At 37.2% G+C, this 27,620-nt stretch overlaps 1 protein-coding gene across 1 annotated transcript; it reads right to left on the reverse strand.

Moving 5' to 3' along the window:
• Positions 1-2,518: 2,518 nt before the first annotated feature.
• Positions 2,519-27,412, reverse strand: CDC16 (cell division cycle 16). The gene is made up of 18 exons (XM_074815212.1): positions 27,265-27,412; positions 25,095-25,149; positions 24,067-24,164; positions 23,532-23,570; positions 22,593-22,733; positions 20,495-20,654; positions 19,766-19,860; positions 18,988-19,121; positions 17,206-17,285; positions 15,576-15,625; positions 14,811-14,884; positions 12,405-12,530; positions 11,532-11,684; positions 10,860-10,923; positions 8,470-8,531; positions 6,267-6,402; positions 5,586-5,676; positions 2,519-4,474 (listed from the first exon to the last, which is right to left on the reverse strand). Exons 1-18 carry the CDS (start codon positions 27,310-27,312, stop codon positions 4,209-4,211), a joined length of 1,872 nt encoding a protein of 623 aa, XP_074671313.1. The 5' UTR covers positions 27,313-27,412; the 3' UTR covers positions 2,519-4,208.
• Positions 27,413-27,620: the final 208 nt, after the last annotated feature.

Genomic DNA, 27,620 nt, shown 5'->3' on the forward strand with positions numbered 1-27,620 from the left:
CCCCTGCCCTGGCCTGGCCTCTGCCTCGTCCAGCGGGATGGTCACAGCCGCCGCGGGGATGGGGCACCCAGAGGCTTAGGATGCGGGGTCTGAAAGCTGGCCAGGTCCTGGAGAGAAAACAGAGTGGGAAAAGAGGCCATTACTCATTACTTGCTCATGCGTCTTGTGTCTGCGGGGAGCTTCTGTCAGAAGAACAGTGCCTACACGCAGGCAATGCACCGCCAGACCTCATGAGAGCAAGGACAATACTCAGTTTAACTAGAACCAGGGTGAAAATCCGAATGTCAGAATTACCCAGAAAGGCACCAAGCGCTATCTAGGAAGCAGAGTCCAGGCAAGAGCAGGACTGGATCAGGACAGGTGCTGGGAAGTGCAAGAGACTAGGGCACGGCAGGAGCTGCTGACACAAAGGCAAGGATTTGGACAGAAGAAGAACAGATCAAAACATTGAATGGAAGAAAAATTAGGAGAGAGAAACTTCCCCTAAAGTCCTGTCTGAGATATGCACATCATCAACTAGCTCACAAGCTCTGACCTAATTGTAGCTACCTAAAGGGCTGGGAGACAAGCCAAGTTGTATCAAGAATTCCTCTGTTGGCATACTTTTCTTTCTATGTAACTTTTAATGCCAATAAATGAAAGCCAGCAACAGGCAGACAAAAAACCTCCAGCAGATACCTGCCAAGGCACAGTGTCATGATACTGCCTTTATAGCAATGCCCGTTCTCACTATTCCATCCGTTTCTTCCCACTCCTACCACTCTGCCCAGCTGATGACAGTAACACAGCAGCAATTCACTGTCTTTGAACCTTAGAATTGGTCAGATACAGAAAAGATTTTTAAATGCTGGACCAGTTCCCTGATTTGATTCACAACATAACCACACAAGCATTTGCATTACCACAACTGAGGAAGTAGCACAGGGTTAAGAAGATTCCTACAGACAGGGCAGGAATACTGTGAGCCAGTACTGTCATCAGAGGTGACATACCATCAGATCATAACTGAAGAGTGCAGGAAAAAATACTAACTTTTATCAGTATTTTAAACGTTTGTCAATGAAAATAGTAGTAGCAGAAAAAAGGAAACAACCCAAGTCTTATATCCATGCCTGACATCAGACAAAAGGCCTGATTTGCTAGAAGATTTTTTTTGCCAACTTCCATGTAGAAATTGCCACGATGTCTCACTAGAAAACTAGATTTACTTATGCTGGATTTAAAAAAACAGATAATATTATAGAGAAAAAGGAGTTCAGCTCTTTGAGGATCTGTTGACAATAGCCTTCTGGCTGCTCTGTGTGCAGCAACAAGCCCTTGCTGTCACTTTATCCATGAGATGGTCTTCTTGGTTACAATTGTTCAGGATACATAAGCACAGATGTAAAAATAGCTACCAAAAGATCCTTTAAAGGACAGGACTTGCCTAATAAAGTAGCTGTTGAGACACGCTCCTTATAGAGTCTTAACCGGTCAGAGTCCCCTAGCATCCTCAGGAAAAATCTTCAGTTTACCTCAAACATAAGAAGTCACCTGAACCACACACAAACTACCAGATACGAAAAGAAAGCCTGCTGTATGAACTTTTTAGCAGATGCACTGAAGGAAAGAGACCCAATACTGGCCAGATGCATACACTTCCCAAGCGATTAATTTTTCCCACACTCTGTTTGGACAAAGACTTTTCCACTTAAGACTCATGGCTCATCCCATGTCTTTCAGGCAAACATGCAACTCTGGGTGAAGTGCTTTAGAACGAGGATATAAAACATTTTTCTTCACCTTACTTTCTAAACGTCCAAGAAAATATGGGATTGGTATTGGAATTCTGCACTAGACCCATCCTCCAATCCCTATATTCAAACATACGGAATGGTAACTTGGGCATCCATAATTCCCTCTGTGGAGCCACAGAACAATTCCTGCCGTCCCTGGGACAGAACCAGACTTCTCTACAATACCGTGTTGGCGTTCGTAGGAAAGCAAGGGGATCTCCTCGACCCAACCAGATTTCAGCAGTGAGAGCGTGTGCAATCGCTGTTAAAACAGAGACTGTTCCCCTCGCTTTTCCTCACTCAATACCCTTGAATTTTAAAGTCCCTATGTGTCTAGAACCTGAGTTCATGTTCAGTAACGCACAGACGTGGAAAACAGCCAATACCCTGGATTCAAACTGTGTATATGGCCTGCATTGATGCAATGAAGTCTCCCTGAGCCAGATGGGGATTCATGAAAGCACTATCAGGAAAAGAGCCAAAGAACAAAGACACAATCAGTCACAGCAAAAAATTCTGTCTGGGCAGCACAGCAAGCAAGCAAGGTAGCAAAATAAAGGAAAAAGGAAAATTAGCATTTTGATTCACCAGCAGTTATCTCAGACTGGCTAATGAGAATCCCCGGATAATGAAGGCTTTCCTGTCTAGTGATTTCTTCCAAGTAGTGGTCTCTACTCTCTGTATATTCCTTAGGATTCAGAACCTGGCCCCTGAGAACTCAATGAGCCATGAGACAGAGGCAGTGCGATGAGAAGTAGTAGTTTATATTTTCCAGTTTATGCAAAACTATACAATTAAAAAAAAAAAATCACTCAAAAGTTTACAGTATCAGCCCATCCTTTGATATCCATTCATCAGCAAAATTAAAAGTAAACATTGTCTTAAAATTAAAAGGACCATTAATCAAGAAAAATGGACGGCTGGAAAGCAAGTGACAGCAAGGTTTCAATACAGGTACTTGGATTCATCCCTTGTCTCCTCTTATTTACATAAAGTACCAAAAAAGAGTATAGGAAATATTTAATGAATCACACTAATAGGCCAGGGGTTTTTATACCTTGCCCCAAGAAAGTGAATGAAAATTATATCACAATAACCAAACGTATATATTTTATGCTAAAATTATAATTGAAAATACATGTTTAAATGTTAACACAAATGTACTAAGATACAGTGTAGAAATTACATTTTAGACTAATGATTTTATTTTGCTGACTAAAATAAAAGTAATTTTTGTATTTTATGAAAAATCTTTGTCGATGGAAAAAGTACTAGTTTTGAGTTCTGAAGTACTTCACACTGAAGTCTGGACTGCTAAACTTCAGGAAATCTATTCTAAACATTAACTGTCAAAACTTAGCTGGAAGTCACAGAAGAAAGTATTATGACAGCTTGTAGCATTAAGTGTTTAATTTTAAGCCCCACACAATGACATACGTGGAACAGGCAAGAAGAGAAGGGAAGGGAAAAATTTACACAAAATACGTTCAACATTCATGCTAAGGCAGCAAACAGACCTGTCCCTGTTTAGTGGATGGACAAATCACTTCTGAGGCGTATGTTTTACTTCTTCATTTTTCAGTGAACCAATGACATTTAAAAATACCACACGTGTAAAAACTGTGTATGTGTATTATTCAGTTAATCCTTTGCACTGACAAAGCAACAATGTGTAAAGAGAATGACTGTGGTCCCTGCAGTAGCACACTGTGGCTTACAACTTCATTATAACACTAATTCCAGGGAAGACTGATTTACCTTAATGTTTACGCCATTCATGTTTGTTGTCTAGTCAGCTTACCAGAAACAATTCTTAAATGATCCGTCAGTAATACAACATAGAATGATAAGGAACTGAAATTAATAACTAGGAGAAAGTATAACAGAGTAACATGCTTTGTCATCAATTTGATGTATGCCAAATTAAGAGTCAAATGATGGAAAACCACTGAAATTGCTCCTTAAAGGAATACATATTTATAAAGTAGTAAGTATAAAACTTCATGGATGTTTTTGGTCTATTTACTAGGAAAGCATTCCTCACAGACAGGATGAAAACTCAGAAGCCACAATACTACTATATTAGACTGGCTATTCAATTTAGCAACATTGTAAACGGTTCCATGTTAAGTATACTATTTTTAAACCTTCACAGTCTTACTGATGGCAGACACATGGATCAGTAAACAGTTTTTAAAAAAAAGTGAATTTATTTTTTACTTCATCATGTATGACTAATTTTGTAGAAACAGTCCGTCATGTATACTTTTTAATCATCCTTAAGGCAAGCATTTCTTCTCTGGTGTTAAGTACAGAGTAGTAGTTTGAATTCATATAAAAATAGCAAATTCTTGAAAGTATAACACCATAACAAAAATGCTAAAACGAACGTATTACACTTAGACAAAATGAGCTCTCTACCAGCATTTATGGTCACGTACTGTGGTCTGACATTGATGTTTCTAACATCATATCACTTTCATTCATTTCAATCTCAAATGTTTCTTCCAATGGGCGACTGGTATCTGTACTTTTCCTCTGATGTGATGTCTCTAACGTTACTATGCCACTTTCATCCAGAGTTTGTCTTTCTATATCAAATTCTCTGAAATCCCAGGGAGGTGAAATTATGTTCTTTAATGTCTTCATTGTGTGTACATCAAAGTCGTAACATCTTAATTTGTCTTTGATCTCTGTTCCTAGGAAAACAGTCAAACCATTAGTTTATTCCAAGTGAACACTCACAAAAATACATCTCAAGGAAAATACCATCCAGAAACTACTATGATTCTCTGCTTTCAGACCGACAGGGAGCTGTCGCTGCTTAATGACTGAAGTTGAATAAAAAATACAGCAGCCTCCTTTTTGAAAAAAAGCACAGTGTAAGAAATCCAACTCAGATTCAAAAGTCTCTTATTAGAAGTAATTGCCAGTTCCTTTCCCAATTCTCCAAGAGGCTTTTTTTGTTAAGTCACATAAAGCATGGTTTGCATTAATGCATATCACACAGCTGGCATGGTTCTTCCAGATGTGTTAACCAACTACATATGGAGCAAGACAATATTGAGAAGAAACATCTGCTTCAATTTGTGCAAAAAATCTGCAGGAAAAGCAATAAAGCACACAGATGGCTCTTACTGGATTCAACCTCTTTAACATGCTTGACAGGACATCAACTCTGTTCATTACAGATAAATCACTAAGTTCAACGAAGCAGAAATGTGTCACTGAAGGTTTTTTTTTGGGGGGAAGAAAGCTTTCAAAGAATATTTCAAACTATAGCAATATAATGTATTATTGTTATGAATAACTTTTTTTTTTTAAACATATGTAAAGCTCTATTTTCGGAGGCAGAAGAATTTATCCTGTCTCCACAGAGCAGAGTTTTGACATGCTGAAAATGCCTTGCACATACCCCTCTACAGCAGCGTTAGCTGAAATCAAGTCCTCTGATTTTCTAACTCCACATTTCATTTTTTCCCCATTCCCTTTGGTTTCTAAGCTGCCACAAATCAATATTTTCTGTGAGAGAAACCATCACCAGCTCCAATGGCAAAGTGTTTCCCTTCTTTATACTGGTAAGAATTTACTGTCATGATGTCTATAAAAAACAGTGGTCATCTGCAACTGCTGGTAAGTTCTAACTCACTTAGCCATTTAAAAAAACAACAAAAACAACAAAAACCAAACAAAAACATACTCTACTTTGTAAGTTAACTAGGTAATGGTAGACAGTCTTTCTTGATGTAAGAATAAGAGTCCTCTCAAAGGACATGATGACTTTAAGAGCCACATAACTGAAAGACTTACCAATGTAGGCTTCAGAATCACCAATATACATTTCTATGCAATGTCCAAGCATCGTGACTGAAAATGTGTCATCCCTCCTAAGACCAAGGGCCTATTAAAAAAAAACAGTAAAAAGTATTCAGTAACAAAAAAAACTATTTACATCTTAAGTCCATGATGGTTCCGAGTTTGTTGTTTTGTTGCTCAACAACGCTATCAGAATAAAGTCTTCACCATAAAAGCAAAACATTGCACAACCAAAATAATACTGTCATATGAACTGGCTGAAGTAGTAAGCAAGCAAAGCAGAAAAACATAACCAGAAAAGGATATCTATACAGAGTGTCATTCACAAATCATGAAGTATAACATGTGTTGCACTTACTGTAAGGTTTCTACTTCAAGACATAGGTTGGAAGTATTTTAAAGTATTTCATCTGCATGACAACTTTATGTACATAAAATGTATATGACAATTATGATATTCAATTACTTTATAACAAAGAAGGATCCAAGTACTGTGTTTCCCAAAGTGGCCATTTTTAACCTAATCAATAGAAAACTTAAGAAGGTTTTTCAAAAACATTTAAGATTATAAAATAAACACCAATTTGGAGGCTGGATAAAATGCTGGTTCTCTGTTCCAAAACAAAACAGAATGAAACAGTAAATAACAGAGTCTGTGACCAGCCAGTTACATACCGTATGAAAATAGTCGATTGCGCTTTCAAAATTGCCCATTAGACTATGTATGTAGCCAATGGCAGAGTAAGTAGAAGCATTTTGAGGAATTAGTACTAGAGCCTGGCGATGGTATTCCAGCGCTTCTTCATATTTCCTGTTAGGGTTAAATACAGGAGATCTATCAGTAAGCTTCAGGGTGAAAGGTGTTTTCCTTATCTCAGTGGCACACAATCCTCCAAGAACTTAAAAATTATTGCTTCATACTCTGAGCATAATAGAATGCACAAAAGACTTAAGGATATTGACAATTTTCTTCCTCAGCGTAATTGAGAAATCATTGTTCCCCTTATGTAGCACAAGAGCTGCCTACAGCTAGGCCCCATTTGGAGACGATCTTAGCAATTTGACATGGTGAATTGCTTTAGATGTTTAATGCTGCTCATGGTAACATTAGCTTTCTTTCTGCAGCTTTCATTTCCCTCCCCAGGGAGCGAAGGAGCAACATGAGAGTAAATACCTCATTGTTCAAAATCAGAAAAGGTCTCTGGGCAGAAATTTCACAACCCTTAAGCGCTACATACACTGGTACTTTTGTCACTTCCATTTTGATGCCATCTATACCAGAAAAGAAGATTTGCACATATCTGTATTTTCTTTCAAATATCAGCCACCCTTTCCTTGAAAATTTTCCGTTAATTAGACTGCTTAATTGCACTGGTTATTTTATAAAACAAGGATTAAATGTACATTATGGCATTACGCTGAGAAATTAAATTGTCACATTTGACATCCTAGTACTAAGTTGTTAAAAATAAAGGTAGCAATTGTCTATTCAGAAAAAATTTTAATGTCTAGAGTTATAATGAAATTATGCTAACAGCAACACATGAAGTTGTTAGAGGGCATTAAGTAACAACTGAGGCAGAAAAGTTATGCAACTGTTTGCTTGCTGCACAACATTTTCACATGATTTGAATTTTATTTTCACTCATTTACTTGTCCAATTAACTACCACTGTATTTTAATAAGCTGCTTTCAAATTTCAACCACATAATGCCAGACATATATCCAGTAAGTTTTTTCATAATAGCAATAGCATGGGTTATGAACACTAGTAAATTTAATTATTACAGAATTTTTTAAGTTGTCAAAGCGTAGTACAGCTGCCTAAATTCTCAACTTGATTTTCTTGAAAGATGGTTTACAAGGATGTAGAAATACATTAGGCTGGATTTCTGAACCTGAACAGATAATAAAATGCAAGTTGCCCTAAGAGTGATGCAAGCAGTTACTAATTTATTGTAGAAATTAAAAAGACAAAAGGAATTATAACTGAAACAAGTATTTGAAAAAACCCTGCAATTATACTCATGAACAGATTCCAGAAGCAGTGCCTTTTGTTTGATCTTGGCAGAAGGGGTAACTATTATACACCCGTATTTCCTAATGACAATGAAGACTAATTGGCAATTCAAGCACAAAGCAATTACTACCAAAGCCAAAGCAGAAGTACAACTTTTATCTACCACAATCACATTCTCATTAGCAGCTTTGAGACAAAAATTACAGTATACACCAATTGGAAGATTAACAACATGATACTAAATAAAAAAAGAAGATATGGTACTGATAAAACACTGGTTAAAATCAGATTAAGGTAATTAATGAGAAAACATTTCTTTATGTTAAAACTGTTAAAGCTTGCATATGTACTTTGCACTTTGTTTTTTTGGAATATGAAATATTTCTGTTCTCAAAAACCATAAAGTAGTATTTTATTGCTGTGTTAATGTCATTGAGTATTTCACTTCAATAAACAAAACCATAAGCACTGATCCATGTAATTAATCATCACAGAACTACCTTTATGTTAATTAAGAATTGGACATATTCACGTACGTCAGGACTGGGACAGTAGCCAGTTAGAATTCAGACCCATACAAGGATCTAGAAGCCTACAACAAAATTTCTATCTATTAAGAATCAATAGTTAAGGAAAGGCTTTTACATTAAGTACTTTAACTTGAGTGTAGTAAACTGGATATATGGGGCAATTAATGTATTTATGTTCACAAGCTGATTTAGGGAATCTTGGTTTTATAAGGTGCTTCTACACTGCTCTCACATGGTATATAATCTTGATATAAATGAGAAGTAGGCCTAGAGAAAACACATTTGTGCAGTATTCCAGATAAATGTAGCTCCAGTACTCTCTGCTTACTTGAGTTTTCTGCAGACATGTCCTAAGTTGTTCAATAAAGGCTCCCACTTATCAACTGTCACCTGCAAAATAATGCAACAATTCAAATAACTGCACCTTCTAGATTGTAACTGAATTTGGTCTACTTTTTAAAAAAAGCCCACATACAAATGAACAAGACAATTCATTCATGACCAATAAAAACATTTTCAGTTATTTTCAACACACATATTTAACCTCAAAATGTGTATTCAATTACTCATTTTACTAATCTTTCCATTCCCCAAACCCAATTAAATTTCTTTAAAAGGGTCAGTGATATTAAAACTTGGATGTAAACCAAATTTCGTTTTCTACTTAACTAAAAAAAAAATCATGCCACGTCTCTCAGCCTAGGAGCACTGAAGACCCCCAAATTAACTATTCATAAAATAATCATAAATACTGAATGTCTTTTTACTGTCTTCTCCATAGTCTAACTTTATTTGCTCTAAATAAATTAGCTCATTTACAAGGCACACAGAAGACAATCTGAGTCCTTAAAACTTTGCTGAAATTAAAAATAATTTGAACTTGATCGCATTATGAATTTGCAATTTATAACAATGTAAGAGTATCTCTGTATCTCTAGTTATTTTAGGTGTTTCCCGATCTAATTCTAAATTTCCATTTGTGTGTTTATAGGTATGTTGATATTTAGTACTTCAAGAAACAAAAATGCTACACATAGAAGAATTTAGGCATATGCATAAATTTAAACCTGATCTACAAAAGTTGTGACATTCGCATGAACAAAAATGCAGCTTTAATGAAAACAGAACAACCCTATTTATATACTGGTAAGTGCATACATTAGTATCTGTGCAGTTTGTTTTAGTAAATGTGTGCCTCGTCCATGTGAAGATTATAGTTTTTTCAGCACTCTCCACTTTCTATAAAGTTTATTGTGCTCTGGAAGCAATTTCATTATCTTGATAGGAGATGCTTTGTTAACAGCTATAGTACCATAAGGTGGTGTCCTCATTAACTCAATTTAAGGTAAAAATAGAGAAAACCTATCTTAAAATTCACAAGAAGAGCCTGTCACCAGGTGGTACTGCTTTCATTAAGGCATCTTAAGTTACACTAGTACAATGTTCTTTAGACAAGATGATGACATACAAGTAAACTAAATGGTACTACCAATAGGTATAAACTCATTTCTGTGTTGCAGTGTTTGAGGAATCGGGGTTGTAATGGTTGACTTTTGATTCACAAAAGTGCCTGAACTATGAGCACATTTCCTGACAAACTTTTTGCCAGTAATTATTCTGATTCCTTTCAGGAAGTTAGTTAAGCATCCTTGGCCCACACAGTGTCTCTATATGGTAGAAAGAAAACAAATCCATACCTACAGGATTATGTCCAAACAGAAGTGAAAGTCATTCAAAAATGGCTAGCATTTAAGGTGGCAGAAACCAGGCAGAAACCTGGTGAAGCATGTGTACCCAGTTCCACCCCCAGGTCAAGAACCATCGGTCTACTAAGACGCTGAGAAGGAGACCTAGATTCCACTCTCTAGTCAACACTTATTTTCTTTTAATTTCATATAGAAACATACTTTTTGCCTTTTCCTGTAGCACTGAAGATAATGAGTGATGATTCTCATCTAAAAACTCAACATACTCAATTACAAGTAGATGGTTCAAATTTTAAAGTCAAATTTATCACAGAATCACAAAATCATTCAGGTTGGAAAAGACCCTCTGGATCATCGAGTCCAACCATCAGCCTTATTCTACAAAGTTCTCCCCTACACCATATCCCCCAACATCTCATCTAAACGACCCTTAAACACATCCAGGGATGGTGACTCCACCACCTCCCTGGGCAGCCTATTCCATTGTCTGACCACTCTTTCTGTGAAAAATTTTTTCCTAATGTCCAGTCTAAACCTCCCCTGTTGCAGTCTAAAGCCATTCCCCCTTGTTCTGTCACTAATCACCTGTGAGAAGAGACCAGCACCAACCTCTCTACAATGTCCGTTCAGGTAGTTGTAGAGAGTGACGAGGTCTCCCCTCAGCCTTCTCTTCCTCAAACTGAACAGTCCCAGCTCCTTCAATTGCTCCTCATAGGATTTGTTCTCCAGGCCCTTCACCAGCTTTGTTGCCCTCCTCTGCACTCGCTCCAGGACCTTGATACCTCTCTCATATTGGGGTGCCCAAAACTGGACACAATACTCCAGGTGTGGCCTCACCAGTGCAGAGTACAGCGGGACTATCAAATTGCTTCTATCTTAAAATAAGCACAACATATTTTGTCACAAGATAGTACAGAATCTCCTGGAGTTTTACATACTTATGATCATATTATTACTATTTACATATTATGATTATTATTTTACATATTTATGATGTTTTTAGGAAAAATACCTCATTTCCAATAGCTTTGATTTTTTCCAGTGCATCAAGAAACCACTTCTCTGCGGTTTTCCAGCTAAGAATTGAGGGGGTGGGGGGAAAGAAAAGTAAATTATTGAAGAATTTTCATTAGCAGTATCACAAAACCATATTACAAGGAACAGTTCTTTGACATTATTTCATCGTATGAGTGAAATTAGATGTAAACCAATCATTTATATTTGGCTGTATTTTGCATGTGCTCCTAAAAGCTAACAAGATGAAGTTAAAAAAACAGAAGCGAGCCAAGAACAGTTTTTATATCTGTTACTTTTTTTCATAACATATTTGGAAACCCTTAAGCAGACAAAATGTTTTGCTGTACAGAATTTTATAGCACGTGTGCACTTGTGTGTGCAAGACAGATGCCTTTTCAAGGCATGTAACTACGCAGTGACAGGCACACACAAGATAATAATTGATCTCTACATGTTCCTCAAGCATTAAATTCTTTCCTCATTCAATCTTAAACAACGAAGAGCAATGTGGAAAGCAAGGGTTTAGGGTAAACGCCATCTAAACTAGAACTAAAAGAAACTTTGTATTCTATAGTTCAATACAAGTACTTTAGTAGATATATTGGCATGTCACATTTCAGAATAATCCATGTTTAAGATTGTATTTATTCCTATTTTGCAAGCTTACTCTCCATTTTGAAATGCAACCACTCCAACTTCATGCATAACAAAAGGATCTTCGGGTGCAATGCTTAAAGCTTGGCTGAAAAACCTTTCAGCTAACTTTGAGTTGTTGGTCAAACCATATTCCAGTCCAATATAGAGCATTGGCAAATGACATCTATAAAAAACAAAAAAAAACAAACCACAAAAAAACAAACACGCACTTAGCAGGAATGGTATCACAAACTATAAAGAAATGCCAACTGTGTTTGCATATGTTTACATACATCCAAGTAAAAGATGATTTAAATAGACTATTAACCTAAGGGGCAGTTTAAATGACTTCACGTATTTGTTAGTTACTGACAAACATCTGAACTCCAGTACATAACTGTAACTTGCTCTGGAATTACATGTATTTTCTCAGTGCTTAAGTTAGTTCTGAGGGGGTTTTTTTCCTAGTTTCCTTCATACATTTAATTTACAAATGGAATAGGGAAGTAGTTACCAATAACTACAATCAAATACCATAGTTTTATATTCAATATGACATGATTAGTCCACTACTTGTTTTAAAACCTTCTCCACAGCATGAATGAGCTGTTCAAGGTATTACTATACAGCAGTTTATGGCCTGGTATAACAAACATGACTCACAAATTTCAGAGAACTTTCAGGTAGAACACAGATTACTTAAATATAAATCTTTAGAACTTATAAAATCACAACAGTAAAAACACAATATCACACAAATAATGCAGTTGAATGCAGATGATGAAATTATCCTACCAGATAATTTTTGCAAATGTATTCCTAGTGTTTAAAGGGATACAGGTCAGTATTCTACACTATTTATGGATTAATTTTAATTTTTCTGAATATGATATTTTTGGCATACCCTTTCATGAGCTGTGCAGCTGTGAAGTATGCAGCCATTGCTTGGTCATGCTCACTCTCAACTGCAAATGAATGTCCATATGCTATCCACGCAGGTCCATAGGTTCTCTCAAGTGTAGTAGCTTTGCTAAAAACGAAAAATGAAATTTCATCTGCTTCAGGTGACTACTTAGATAGCAATGCTATGCCACATAGTGAGGTATTTATTAACATAATCTCCTGTAATGACCAGTGGTAAACAAAGCTCAATTTAGGATTTAAAAGTATTGCACCTTTTCAAGAATTCATTGTATTATTTCTGTTGCTGTTCATGGACAGCAGGAATTATTTGGTATTACTGAACATAAACAATAATACAATAGGTGAATTGGGCAAAATACAGAAAAAAATAGTAGTGACTCAACGTATTATAAAATTCTAGCTATAAATTTCAAAATAAGGTATTACAGCAAATATAAGTTTCAAACAGGATATGAAAATACCAAATGAACACTTAGGTTGAACTGTGCATTGAAATTTTGCCATGTAACTGTACTAGCCTTAATGAAGACAAGAGTATTTATTTGTCACAGTGCAAACAGTTGCCGTGCATCAGAGAAATATGTAAAACATCAGTGAAGTCCTGAGCTGAAGACTGCAACCTGGAGCCTTACAGAAAGACAGACTTGACAGGAACAGTAGAAAGCTCTGTAGGTGATTTTCTCAGTCTGAAGGCAAGGGCATCAATAAGTAAAGAGATCATGACAGATGTGCCCCATCTTTTCTTAAAAGCTTCTGACATGGAGATCCTACGTGTTCCACAAGTAATCTATTCTATTGCTTAACTATCCTTAAACATTTCATTCTTTTCTAACATTTAATTTAAATCTTGTTTGTCACAGTTAAACATCATTTCTCATCAAAGATCCTAGAGAACAGTTTGTTCTCTGTCTCCTGGGGCAAAACTTTACACACTCGAACATTTCCACCTTCCACCCTACATCCTAGACAGCTTCAATCACTTCAAAACCTTTCCTGATTGACCACCTTCTCCAGAATCTTGTTTACTGCCTTCTCTTGAATTCAATTCAAATGTCTCACATCCATCTTGAGCTCTCCACACATGTTGACTTGTCAAGAGCGACACATTGCAATACAGCTTGGTTTTTGTTATAAAAGATGGGATTATGTTCCGTTACAAATGTTGTTTTCCTAATTGGTGCTGAGAGGAGGTAAACCCTTTTGCAAGACCTGAAGGATGCAGCTAGCTGCTTCTGGAGCAGCCATAAGGATACTTCCCTTACATGCTACCAGGCACTGCCCAGCTGTGCCTTCTACCCTGTTCAGCATGCCCCAGCATGATGTCCTGTGACTCCAGAACAACGATATGGGAGCTTGTGTTTTTATCCATGGTACCTCCAGATCCTTTTCTAAAAACTACTGTCTAGCCCACAGTTGTCCCTAGCCTTGTAGTTACTCATTATCATTCTTCTCCAAGAAACATGAGCATCTTGTTACTATTTCACTTTTACCAGATCTTTTTTTCTCTTTGCCAGAACTACCCTGAATTCTGATGGTTTGTTTTTTTCCTAACACATCTCTAGACCCTTTCTGGCTAGGGATGTTTGCAGATTTAATAAAGATATTCTTTATTTCACCACCAAAACCACATGTGTAACTCAGGGCAGCTTCTTGAAGACTTTCAAGATTCCAGTATACAAAAACACACTGGTACTTGTCAGGAATTTAAATAGTTTACTCATAACAACCAGGCATTTAAACAGTCTAAATTACTAACCCATCTTTATAGATAGTGTCTATAAAGGTCTTGAGAAGAAAAATGAAAGCCTTACAGATTGATTTAAGTCTTCTCAGTTTAAGCTTACAGCACCAAAACAAATACCCTACTTCACAGAAAGGTCCTGCTCCCCAGTGTTGATAATACACATACAGAAGACCTACAGGAAAGAGCACTGGACAACTGACCAACCTAAAAAGACCAAGGCTGCTTGTGCAAAGAAAGAACTAGATAGTCAAATGTCAGCATTTTCTATTCAACTCTTCCCTTTAAGATATGAAACCTGAACCTGGGATAATGCCTGACTGTCCTTAACCTAAGAACTGAGGCTTGATTACCTAGCTGTAGTTAGCTTGGCAGCCATGAGCAAATGCAGGGACTACACCTGCCTGTAACAGGAAGGTAACGGAAAGAGATTCCACATAAGTCTCTGTCATTTTTAAATCTCATCTAGATGGATGAGGTCTAAATTGCTGTATCAAAAAAAGGGTGTCAACAAAAGGAATATTTTAGTAGTAACCAGTTTATTGAGGCTTCCATTTACTTTATGAGCTTACAAACAACGATGAATGTTAAATATTCATTTAGCAAGTGAGGAGCAGATTCACTAAACAGAAAAAAAAAAATTACCTGAGATATCTTCTGGCATGTTCATTTTTGTGGCCAACCATGAGATAGTAGCATCCTACTGCAAACCACGACACCTACACGTTAAAATCAGAATAGAATATTATTAGATATATTACACAGATTTTAGTGAAACATCACCATAGGTGATGCAAAACAGAGGAACAGATTATAATTAGAGATGTTAGAAGCATTTTCACTGAAATCACAGCTTTTCGAATTATTTGATATTACAGACAAGCTAGAACTGCTGGCATGTATGTCTCTAACTGGGTTTATTTAGCCTCAGGAAGGCAGAGCTAAGTGGAAAGCTTATTGCTGTCTTCAATTATCTAATGGTAGGGAATACAGAGGACAGAGCCAGGCTCTTCTCAGATGTGCAGTAATAGGATGGGAGGCAATAGGTACAAGTTGCAACATAGAAAATTCAGACTGAGTAAAAGGAAAACAATTTTAACTATGAAGGTGATCAAATATTGGAAAAGGTTGCCCAGAGAGGTATATACATTTATTACTGTAGCATTTGTTTTAAATTATTATTCAAAGTGAATACCTCACACTGAATATATTTTGCAGGTACTTTGTTTTAAGAAAAGAAATCTGGTATAAGAAAATTACAATGCGTAGAAAATAAAAGGAGCAAACCATTTTTACTAGCTTCATCCAGAAAGAGATTTTGAATTCTGTTGCTCAAACTATTACATTACAACCTTTACATGCTTTCACCTAGAAAAAACTTCCTGGTAATAAAGACTTAGAACAACTTACAGGATTATTTGGGTACAAGTCCACCAGTTTGTGAGAAAGATAGAAAAGCTCTACATAGTGGGAATAAACAAGAAAAGAAAATTAAAACATGCTGAAACATTCAAATGTTTCAAGCCCTTTTTTCTATACAAAATATCCAGAACATTTAACGTTATCAATGCACAAGTGAACAAAAATGTTTTCTGTGTAGTGGTAATGCTTCAAACTACCTCAAAATAGATTTGGTTTTGCAATTAACTAAAAAACCCACAACCCATAAGTCTTCACAGCACATAATTATCAGTTATACATCCCATCCCTTAAGAATTCTGCAACAACTTCATTCGTTAACATACATTAAAATAAATGCTGGTAATATTACACTTGAATGTATCTTGTCAAGGTAAATCACTACTGAACTTCCTATGCCTAAAAGGTATGACATACTGGCTAGATCAATTTCAAAGTAGAGTCCTGTGCATTAATATGCTGAAAATAGGACAAAAGCAAATAAATTATTATTTGGAAGAATTCTAAGTGATTACTTTTCTAATAAAAATAGTAATTCTAGTTATTACAATAACTTACTACAGATTTTCTAATAACAGCGGAAGCAGTCAGATACAGGATAACTATTCTATTGCCTATGCAACTTCAAAAGAAATAGCATTACAATATACAGAATTTCTATCTCCTCAGAGTATGGTGCTCTTAAATTGGTGAGTTTATCCTGGAGTACTATCAACTCTGGACTTCAGAAAAATCAAATATGAAAACTGTCTTACAAAATACCAACTTATTTACAATATGCTTCTCAAGGCAGGCTTAGAAGAAAAATCAGAGTACTGGCCACATTTTCAGATGCAGTAAACTGTAAAGTAACTGAAAAGTACATTTACTATATATTTAGAAGTATTAGTACACCTAATGACCTATTTGCGTACATACAATGGCCCATCCTTTGAGAGACCGCAAATCATACGAGCTCCTTACTCTACTTCCCAATTGGTTTTAAAGACATTCAAGCTCGTCACTTGCTTTGGATGCTTATATGAAGTCTGAAATGAGAAAAAGCCATGCCAGCTGCAAGTAAGCTATTCCTGTAATTCCAACAAAGGTGTTGCATGATTATTAACTTGTTTGAACTAAAAAGAGGCCTTCACAACAGCAAAGGCAAGGAGAGTCTAGAATTTTTTTCTAATATGGAAAAAGCATGTTCACTTAAGCATAAGCACTGCTGAAGAGTTCCTTCTAGTTTAAATTAATATATTTTACTTTGTTGTTGAGCAGAAGAAGTACACTTAGATACTCTAGGAAGAGGACCTCAAAACAGAAACCAAAAACCAGAAATGAAGCAGTGTAGCTCACTAACTTTCTGGCTACATAGTCCAGTGGTTAAATGACAGTGACACTCATCATCATGAATGAATAAAGACCCTGCATAACTACTCCCTGCCCCACCACTGTCAGCTCTGAAACTCCCTTCTTTTCGAGTTACCACTGTTTTCTTGAAACTGCAGGTAGGAGGAAAAACTTATGTAATTTTTTAAATGGTATATATAAGGGGGTTTCTTGGCATCATTAATTCTTTTTTCAAAATTGAAGCTTTATCAATCTTCTTTTGACTCATATTAAATGTTGTGTTTCTTACCATTTGCTTTATTAAGCTCCACAAGCGTTCCTATATGCACAGGTAAACAATTTGCATGGAAAGGATCTTTTTCCATCACTCTAAAAAAAAAAAACCAAAAAAAAAAGTCTGCAACACACATTTCAAAACTTTTAATGTGTTATAAGCAAGTTGCTTTTATAGCGTGCAATGTTTCGGTTAATTACCACTTTAGGCACAGGAAAACTGTTTGTAACTATTAACAGCATAATAAAAGCTCTCTTAAGACCAGAAAAATAACTAATGATTTAGCTTAACAGAAGAGGATAACAGTACGTTCTTGCAAGCTGAATATACAATTAGAAATTCACATTTGTTTGCAAGTCACTTCAAATTTAACCAACAAACAGCAAGCAACATTTCTGTTCATCTTTTCCATGTGTTTGACAGCAACTCTCAAGCAATAGTCCTCAGCTTTCTGAGCCTAACACTAAGCAGTATGCCTCAGGAAACACCTAAGCTTAACACTAAGCATTATGCCTCAGGAAACTTATTTAGCTCAGTTTTAAATTTTTGTTTCCTGTGGTGTTTAGAAATGGAAGATGGTCTCACAGACAAGAAACTGCATGCAGGACATGACTTGTAGGCATGTGTCCTTTTGGTAAGCACTGGCATTTGGTAAACTAAGAGAAAAAAAAAAGATGTCTTGAAATCTATTCACAGAAATTCTTAAATCAGAAGTACAACACTATGACTCCATTCTCTGAGAAGTACGCCTTGAAATAGTTAAAAGTTTAGTTGATATTTTTAAATAGTTCAAAGTATTTAAAATGAAAAGTATAAAAGAACATATAAACAAGTATATTAAACGGTCTCTTGAAGAGAGTCTAAAACTTTGAAATTATATGGGCTTCTCAGACTCTTATTTCCAAGCTCTCGCATCCACCTCCTTAGGAGACATTTACTCCTGACACTTTCTGCTAGACAAGATGTGGCAATTAAGTTCAGAAACAAATAGTATAATTGTGTTGACTTAATTGGAGTAATTTATTTCAACAGATCATGATTTTACTCAATGTTTAAGTTCACCATTAACTGTCAGCGTTCTCTACAGCCTTCCCAAAAATCTTGCCTGTACTGGGTTCCATGCGGGTTACATAGTGATGGATTGCTTCAGCTACGAAAAAGCTGTATTATTAAAAAAAGGAAACAAAAAACCTTCTATTTTATACCACTAATATTTGGAGTCTATGCAGTACACACACAAAAATACTGTTTTCTTAAAAAGGTAGTTGTCAAGCCAGCGGAAAAAATAGCTCCACAACCATGTGTTCACATTTACAGTAACTGAGAAGCAATTCACTGTCAGAAGACCCACCTGACAACTGAGCAGCAGCGTGTGCCTGAGCCACATTAACAGCTGAGACGCAATACCTGGCACATCAAAATTAACATAACTTTTAATGAGCCAGAGAAATCATACTTCCTAACCAACCAACTGATCCAAACCTGTTTGTTCTGAAGGCCAAACAAGTAGGTAGAGAACACACAAAACTGACGGTACCAGAGTAAGAAGGGAATGGATGAAGGGAAGTGCAGCACAGTGCTGATTAACTGCAGTCTTGCTTTGGATACTTCTGCTACATATCATAAAAATTATGTGTCTTGCCAGACACAAACTACACGTTTTAAATACCTGAAACTTTGATTCCAATTATTATGTATGTCAATGCATTAAACAATGATATTTGCTCTAAGTCCAAGCATAATTATTATACTGCACCATATGAGAAAAAAAACCTTGAAGTTGCTTTGTATACTTACACCGAAGTAAGCTTGTAACACATTTTGAAGTCACAGTTATAATAATGTCTTTCAGCTAAGGATACTACCACATCCAGGTTTTCCTGAAGACCATCTACTGATTCAGGAATCAGTGTTTCACTGGGTTTATTATACTGAAAGACAGAAGAAGCAACATGTGAAACAACAACCAATCAAAAATCAGATGGTATAAGTATTAATGTTTTTAGCTCTAAAAGAATATTTAAGAAGAACTAAGCTTCTTTAAATTCTTAGTTTTAAACCGAAAGTCCATAAAACATCTATTTGGTAAAATGGTTCTTTATAATGTGCTTAAAAGCTCATTTAAAACATGAAAGATCCTTGCCAGCATCAATATCTTAAATGTAGGCTGTGGAAATGAATACTGAGCATTATCTAGTCAGCTTTCAGTGCTCTCGTGTTACCTCTGGAAAAAGATAGTCTGGAATAATGTTGCTATATCCCAGTATTTTCAGGTAACTGACATTTTGGCTACATTATTAATGTTCTTTTTCCCCACCAAGAAGTTTGTCAAGAAATAAAGGTAAAAAAATAATCAGAATTTCAAGTTGTCACCACACCAGAAAATAAGTTTACACAAAACTATTATACTACTCCCATAAAGTGAAATCTACTGCATTATAAATTTTAAAATAACCAAAACTACAAAGCCCTTATTTATTGCAATGTTCAGAATAAATGGAATCCAAGAAAATTTACAGCTGAAGTCAAGACTTTCAATCAATTTTCCAGCTTTTTAGTCAGTTTTGGAGTTTACCTTTTTCAATTTATTCTCAAATAAAAAGTGAAGCAATTCTTGTTCTTCTTCTGTACATTGTCTACTGAGAGGTAGAGATTCAAGAAGTTCTTTTTCTATGTGAATTAAAAGAAAAATTGAAGTGGTCATATTACAGGAGAAATAGCAAGATCCAACATTTCAAAAGCTTAAAAATTCAAAGAATTTTATGATGCTCATCCTGAAACTACAAGGAAGATAACAGTACAGATATACTAAACCAGATAACTACTAATTATGGAAATTAATGATCGAATTCTTAAGTTTTTTCTTCTACACTTTTAAATAAAACTCAGTAAAGATGACATAACACACCACTATTTTTGTTTACATGTCAAATTTTATCACTGTGAATGCTGTATTAACCAATGCCTACTATAACTAAGCAAACACCAGTAGGGTGTCATGGATTCAAAGCCTATGAAATTGAGAACACAGGTTTAGGCTGGGCAAAGAGCACCAGAGCTTCCCAAGCTAACAGGACAGCTGGGTTACTTTGTTTCTTTTAATTCTTAGCACTGCAAGACTGAAAAATAGAGTTCAAATGTAACTTCGAGCAGATAACAATTTTCACTCATGTCATACATTTTATATTCTTAACATTTCAAAGTCTGTTACATGGTAGCATTGCTTTAATTTTTATCCAGGAAAAAGGCAGATTGAGAAAACAGTTAAATTTTACTTGTATTTGAAAAATACTGCTATCCGGACCTTCTTGTGCCGTCAGCATATGGTGCGATGTTAAAAGATCAAATGCTTCAAAGCAGTAAACATCAAGCTTCAAGGCCTCTTTGTAGCTGTATGTTGCTAGGGTTCTATTATCCAAAGCATCATAGATCTTCCCTCGCAGAAGGCATATAGAGCTCTTGATCTGGTGGAAAAGCAGGGCTGGAGGTCAAAGACTGAATCAATGTTTGCAATTTGGTTTTGAGCACAAATCAAATGGGCTCCCTGAAAAGTAAAAAGCATTTCATGTATGATGGAAGCTGGTTTTCTAGTGCTGTCTTTAGATAAAATATTGTCTCTGCTATCTTAAAAAAAAAATCAGATGAATGCTCTCTCAAGCTATCTACTGCCAAACAAACTCATGCCTGAAGTAGAGGGAGTACAGAGTTTATCTTTTCTACTTCCAACATCCAGTTCTCTGATATTGAGTTGTAAGCTATTTATACTAAATTCCCTTCATATTCAATACAGGGGAATTGTCACTTTGAAAAGTGATTCACTTGTTTGTTTACTATTAAACCACATATTTCACGCAAGACAAGAATGACTGCAGTAGAGATGAAAAAGGCCAAATCAATGAACTCAACTATTTTGACTAGAAAAACATATCCTTCTTTTCAACCCAAAACAGAAGATGTTTCAGAAATGAAAGTAGTGAAGGATCATTATTACCACAGTTAAAGTTGTATTAAGATGTCTAACAACTAACATGTTCGTTCAAAACTGCCTAGATGGGTGTTCAATTCAGCCAAAAGGCCACAGAAGTGTCAGGAGGTTACCTGGAGAAAGTTAACACATTACACATCTATGTTATCAGACTAACCAGACAGACCAACTCTCTCAGGAGTCTGCACATTAGAAACAGTATAGCTGCATTAAAACTAATAAACCCCCGAGGGCTGCTAAAGTGATAATATTGTTACCAGCTCAGAGAACAGTCACTCTTACTCTGCAACCAGTGTCTGTGCAAACTAAATTAAGTTTGAAAAAGCTACATTCCTAGAGAGGAGTTCCATCTAAGATTTCCTGTAGCAGTACCCACTTCTGTAGTTCTCACCTTGGGCAAACCAAACCCATCCTTGCATTAGCGAACTACATTATCACAAGTATTTTTGAAGGTAAGGACTGATGAAGTTGAGGGGTTTTGGCTGGGTTATTTTTCGGTCAAAATCATTTCCCAATTTAGTTCAATAATCCACACCTGGGCCAGAATACCACAAAACAGGGATAAGATGGTGAAGGAGCAAGAACAAACAGCCAAAGCCGAGGACTTCTTCCTTTGCTTGAGTAGTAGCTTTAATGTTCCCATTAAGGTGCACCGCAGTAACTCAGTCTAATCCACTTCTCCCCTAAACCCATTAATACCAGCATTCAAAATCAGTTGACATCGATGATTGAACCCATTTTGCTACTTCAGTCTCACAGGGAAAATGCTGTTTGTCAATCACCTTCACTGTAGTTTTAGCTAATAAACTTCAGTTGGTAACTCAGAAAGTAAAGACACTTCATAGACTCTTCAGCCTACACATGGTATCGATCGCTTTTAACTGTGTGCCTATACAGAATTTTCACTGAGCTTCAAAAACTTCACCTTCACATCACATCATTTTCAAGTGTGATCAAAAAATGGCCCACTGAGAACAACACTTGAGTGATTAAGGAAATATCTCATTAAAAAAAAAAAAAAGAAAAGTAAGAAAACTTGCTTTGTTATCTCAGAACCTGCAGCCCAATTGAAAGAAGTATTAGTTTACATTACCAAGACTGAAATTGCAGCTTAGAGCTAAAAGACTCTAAAAACCAATGCTAGATTATGAACTTCCTGCAAAGTGTATGCAAACAATTTATGGGAAGTTGTTGAAAAGCACTCATCATTTTTGCAAACCGAGTTATTTTCATACAGGCAAGTTAACATATGACTTCTGACTGAAAGGAGAACAATTCAGCATTTTTAAAAATTATGTTATCCAAAATAGAAAGCTTAAACATATAGAGTTTCAGATTCATACAGCTGCAGAATCACTTTCTGTCTTCACATATTTTTTTCAGTTATAAAATTATTTGTTTAAAAAATGTCACTTACAGAGGATTGTGACATCTCCCACTCTGTGGTAGAGTCTTTCAATCCAGTTTCATCCTTCAAGTACTTTTCAAAAAGTCTTTTGTTGATTGGCTCTTCCATATCAAGAATATCCAGGGCCTGTTGATGTTCTTTGGCAGCATACTAGCCAAACATGTACATGTAAAAAACAAGGTTGGGATTTGAAACATCTGTACATAAAGCACCAATAAACAGTGTCACATTTCAAAGGTACAGATTATAACCAGTGCTCATCAGCAGGTTTTTCATGCATGCATATTCTTACTTGGACATATGTAATTTCACAATTGCAGCCAACTATTTTACTAGTCATCTATAATACGCAAAAAAATTATAAAATTAACACCTACAGAAAAATTTATTATTCAGCATTATGCAATCATAGAGGCAGATATGCTTCTGAAAATAGTTAATACAGGTTTTAATAAAAAACAATCATCTTATTCTATAAGCAGCACATTATTCTATTTCAAATTTCTATATTTAATCTACCAGTTGACTCAGTTATTCTATGAAAGCACTGCATTTCACTATTTATGTACCACACTTTATACAGAGTTATAAAGCTGCTAACTATATTTATACAACCATAAATCTTATCTCCTCTGGTTGTACTACAACCAACCAATTAAAAATGTAAACATGAGACAAAAATGGTTCACTTCTTTCCCCACAAAATATTAGAGGAGTATTTTCTTTCCTGGAAAAAAAGTTTGGTTGGGCTTCTTTAGAATAGTACCACAATGGATAGTCCAGTGACGATACTGAAGGTTAAAGAATGAAATCAACTGTCACAAAATTCAACCCTGTTATTCCAAAGAACACAGACATCTACACTGTCTGTCAGGTACCCAATCTTCACAAGATGCGTCTTTTATTTAGTTTGGTTTGTTTCCAATAGAGGTTAAAATGTGTACTCACATGACATCTAGCTGCAAGGTAGCGACACGCTTCATATAACTGAAAGAGAAGTTGCATACATATTAGTTACAAAGAGAGATTATATTTACCTATGCCGCTAGACTCCATTTTGCTCTTTCCTTTTTCAGTTGTATGGCTTCTTCATCCTTTTCACCTCCAAAAATCTTTCCTGACCAAAATTACTAAGTCTGTAACACTTCCTCTACTATTAAACTCTCAAAGGACACTTGCTTCACTCTTGCCTTCAGAGTGGAAGGACAACTTAAACAACTACACCTGAAGCAACACTCCACTTTCCCATACCTGCTGCAGTTACATCCTTGGACCCCTTCTCTTTTCTGTGACCTATCTGGGGACAACAGTTTCAATCTGGCCTATTGAACACAGGGCTATACTTGGTTCCCATAACTACATCATGCAAATTTTTTAATTACTTCTCCATAAACCTTATCCTCTGATGGTGAAGAAGTCACTGTGGTTAGCAGCAGAGGTTTAAAAGTGGAATAACAGTAAGTCTTTGACTAAAATGACTTACCTTATCCAACTTACGCGATCGAAGGGCATGTGCTGCCCTATGATACTGAGCTGTTAGGTAAAGACATTGGGCCAACCAGTAGATATCTTGTGGTTCTTCTAAAATAAAAGAACACATTATAAACCATTAATTTATAATATATTTTTAAACACTTCCATACAGAATATTCACTTCTGCTTCACTAGAAAAGTGTTTTTCCCCTACTCTAGCATCCTACTGAGTTATAAAGTTGGGGTTTTTTTTAATATAGATATATGCATAAACAATTTATAATATCTATCAGTGAGAGATTAAAAAGAAAAAAAATAATCAGATTCTAATTGTAAAGACATCAGATAGTGCACTGGACAGTGAATACAAAAAATCTCATACTAGAGGTGTGTATGAGAAGGAGACAACAGTGATACAGATCTAAAAAAACCTAGCAGTTGTAAGTTACCCTGCCCTTGGACACAGGGCAGGAAAAAACAACACAGAATTGTCTCTCAAAAAAGATCAGTGAGAACCTAGCAACAGTGAAAGTGAAAGTATTAGACTTCTGCAGCTTGAAGTTATGATTGCAGAAGCATAGTTCAGTACTCTCCTACTTTATTGGCAACCAAAGCTTTTGTGGGATCAATCCTCTAGAATCAGTTTAAGAAGGTAAATGGACCATGGCTGTGGGCAGACACAGCGTACCAACATCAACTACCTCTGTAAACCTGCATTCTACCTGACACCCAGCGCAACAGAGTGAATCCTGTAGGAGTCCACCGCCGTCTCTCGTAGCACTGGGGTTTTTTTTGTGTGTGTCTCTTAAGGTAGGCAAAGCTTAAGGTTTGTCCAAACATTAATTTTAACACAAAGTTCAGAAGGGAAGGAAGATTGGCCCTGCTCTATTTGGCAAAATCGCATTCCAAAGATCTCAGAAAATCACTTAACCAAACTCAAAACTTCAACATTTAGCCACACAGCTTAAAAGCAAACAAAACGAAAACAGAACACTATCAGAAAGTTAATCAAAAACAATGCAAAAAGTAACTACTTACCATGAGACAGTGAAGCTACTTTGTCTGCCCAAAATAGGGCACTTTGATACTGCTGCTGTAAAAGCATGATAGAAATAGTTAGTATTTATTTGGGGTTAGCTTTCCTGGATTGTTTTGAAATATATTGTACCTCGTTCACATTTAACACCTTATGTGTGTAGCCTCTAACGAATGGTGATTCCCATCTGAGACCTTTGTAAGTTCAAAAAAGAGTTTAAAAGGGACAGTACTGAAAGTTCTAAAGGATATCCAAAAGTAATTCAAGATGGGGTTGTTCATTTATTTTCAGTAAAATGCAGGTATCTTTGACCAAAAGGTATGTGCTACGTAAATATGGCAATAGGTCATTAGTTGATTTGCTATCACTGAAAAAGTAGCAAGAATCTCTCCTCCCCCAGTTAAACGCTACATTTTAGAAGAAAGAGAATACTATATAAAAAAAAGACATATAAATTACTTTAGGAAACTTCAGCAGCACCGTCTCTGATTAAGACATTTTCATTCTCCAGTCAAGATGCTTTAACCTCACACAAACCATAGTCCCTATATGAATTTTGTCTTATTCTTGGATACACAGTTTCGCTGTTAAGTCTGCAGTTCAGAAGAGTCAGGTGACACAGAGAAGACTGGTGGCAACTCGACACGTAACGGAAGCAGAGTTTGCAGGTATATCCCACTAACTCAGCTAAGGCTGCCATCAGATTTGGGGTGCTAGGCAAAACCTCACAGAATTGCCTGGGATTATTCTCAGAGATCAGCAGGAGCTACTGTTGGTCCTTTTTATCCTTCTAAGGGATAATATGCTTCCCAGGATCTGCTGGACATTTAACAAATATCCTGCCATTGCAAGGACTTGCAGCATTAGAAAAGCCTTGATCACTTCTACTCTTTCCTGCATCATTACAGTTGTGGAGTTTGTTTACAAACTTAGAGACTGTTTTATGCTTTTGGACGCAGACTTTTCTGAAATGCACATTGATGGTATTCTAGTCCTCACAAAGCACTACACTGCATGACCTAAGTGGTCTCTTCTATCCTGTGTTTTCACATTTACTACTTGGTGGGGATTAAGAATGCCCAGCAAATTTGCCAAGAGAATATTCTGGTTTCAATCTGCACTCCCAGATAAAAAAAACTAAAAACAAAACCCCACCAAAAAACCCCAATCAAAACTCCACATGTGTAATAACCATCTAAAAGAACTGAGGTCTAAATAAATCTCTCAATACCACAAAAGAAGGGCGTAATCCAGGCCTACGGAGCACTACACAACTTTTGTGGAGCAGTTCTACAGTACCAAAAGCTGACTATAGTACACAAAGAAGCAGTCTCGCGTTCCTCCTGATGCTCTGTCCTCAGAGCTGCACAAGTGTCTCTGTAGCAGCTTAACTCAAGTGTGTACTGTAAAACAAAACAATAAAATCCACCAAATTAACTTGGGTCCCAATCAATCTTCTGGTCGGGCTTGCTGGCAACAAATGTTCGTGCTAACTGAAGAGATGGGTTTATCTCAGTAGCGATGGCTGTATGAAAACTCTGAACTAGAAATAGAGCAGAGTAATTTCATGCTATACTTTATCTAATTTATTAATGCATTTTTTCCCGTTGTGGTTTTTTTTTTGTTTGCCCTGCAGCAACATAACTGCTGAATCCATCAACAAATGAAAACAAGCCTGCCCTCTAATAGCAGCCTACAGTGTCGTGCGTTAGTTTCATGTGCATCTATAATCACCAGGTAAGTACGGCCCAACTTGTACAACCCGTGCGGGAGGGATCCTGCAGATGTGCCTTCGCTACACGGCAGCCCTACCGCTCCCACAGCGGTCTTCCCTCCTCCTCCTCCTCCTCCTCCAAACGAAGAGGACACCATGAACATGCCCCCGTCACGCTACGAGGAGGCCACACGCCCCGGCTCCCGGCGGAGACCGCACAGGCGGCGCCTCCGGCCCACCGCACCCGCTCCCCTCCCCTCCCCTTCCAGGGGAATCGGGGCATCATTTCGAAATGAACCCCCCTCCCCAGCCGCAGAGGCCGACACTTGCTGCACCCACTCCCCAGGCCTCCCCCGCCGCCGGGAGCCGGGCCGAGCCTCGGGGAAAGCCAGCGGGCCAGCCGCCCCTTCCCCAGCACCCCCCCGGCCCGCAGCGACGGCCGCCGCCCCGCGCCTCACCTGGTCGATGTACTGCCGCACCCGCTTCCTCAGCCGCTCCAGGTTCATCCTCCCGCGCCGCCCGGGGGTGAAGCCGAGGGGAGGCAGCCCAGGCGCCAGGCCGGCAGCGCTGGCCTCTCCGCCGCCCGCCCGGCGGTGCCGCGCTCAAACCCGCCCCCCACCTTCCTTCCCGCCCTCCCGCCTTCCTTCCCGTCGCCTCCCTCCCTCCTGGAAACGCCGCCCCGAACGCACCGTTCCGGCAGCGCTGGGGGCCGCCCGCGGAGGGGAAACCCGCGGTTTTGAGACAAAGGTTTTTCTCTGTGATGGCCCCTACAGAGACCTGCTGCCCTGAGAACCCCTGCAGCCACTGCAGCCTT

Source organism: Strix aluco, chromosome 2 (assembly GCF_031877795.1).
Source record: "Strix aluco isolate bStrAlu1 chromosome 2, bStrAlu1.hap1, whole genome shotgun sequence".
Classification (NCBI taxonomy): Eukaryota; Metazoa; Chordata; class Aves; order Strigiformes; family Strigidae; genus Strix; species Strix aluco.

Bases quoted from the DNA above. Each gene is read 5' to 3' on its own strand.
- CDC16 (XM_074815212.1), bottom strand. From the start codon at position 27,312: ATGAACCTGGAGCGGCTGAGGAAGCGGGTGCGGCAGTACATCGACCAG. The intron at 11,685-12,404 runs GTATGCCAAAAA...TGTTTTTTATAG, and splicing joins GCTGCACAGCTCATGAAAGG to ATGTCATTTGCCAATGCTCT. The intron at 6,403-8,469 runs GTAAGCAGAGAG...TAACCCTAACAG, and splicing joins CATGTCTGCAGAAAACTCAA to GAAATATGAAGAAGCGCTGG.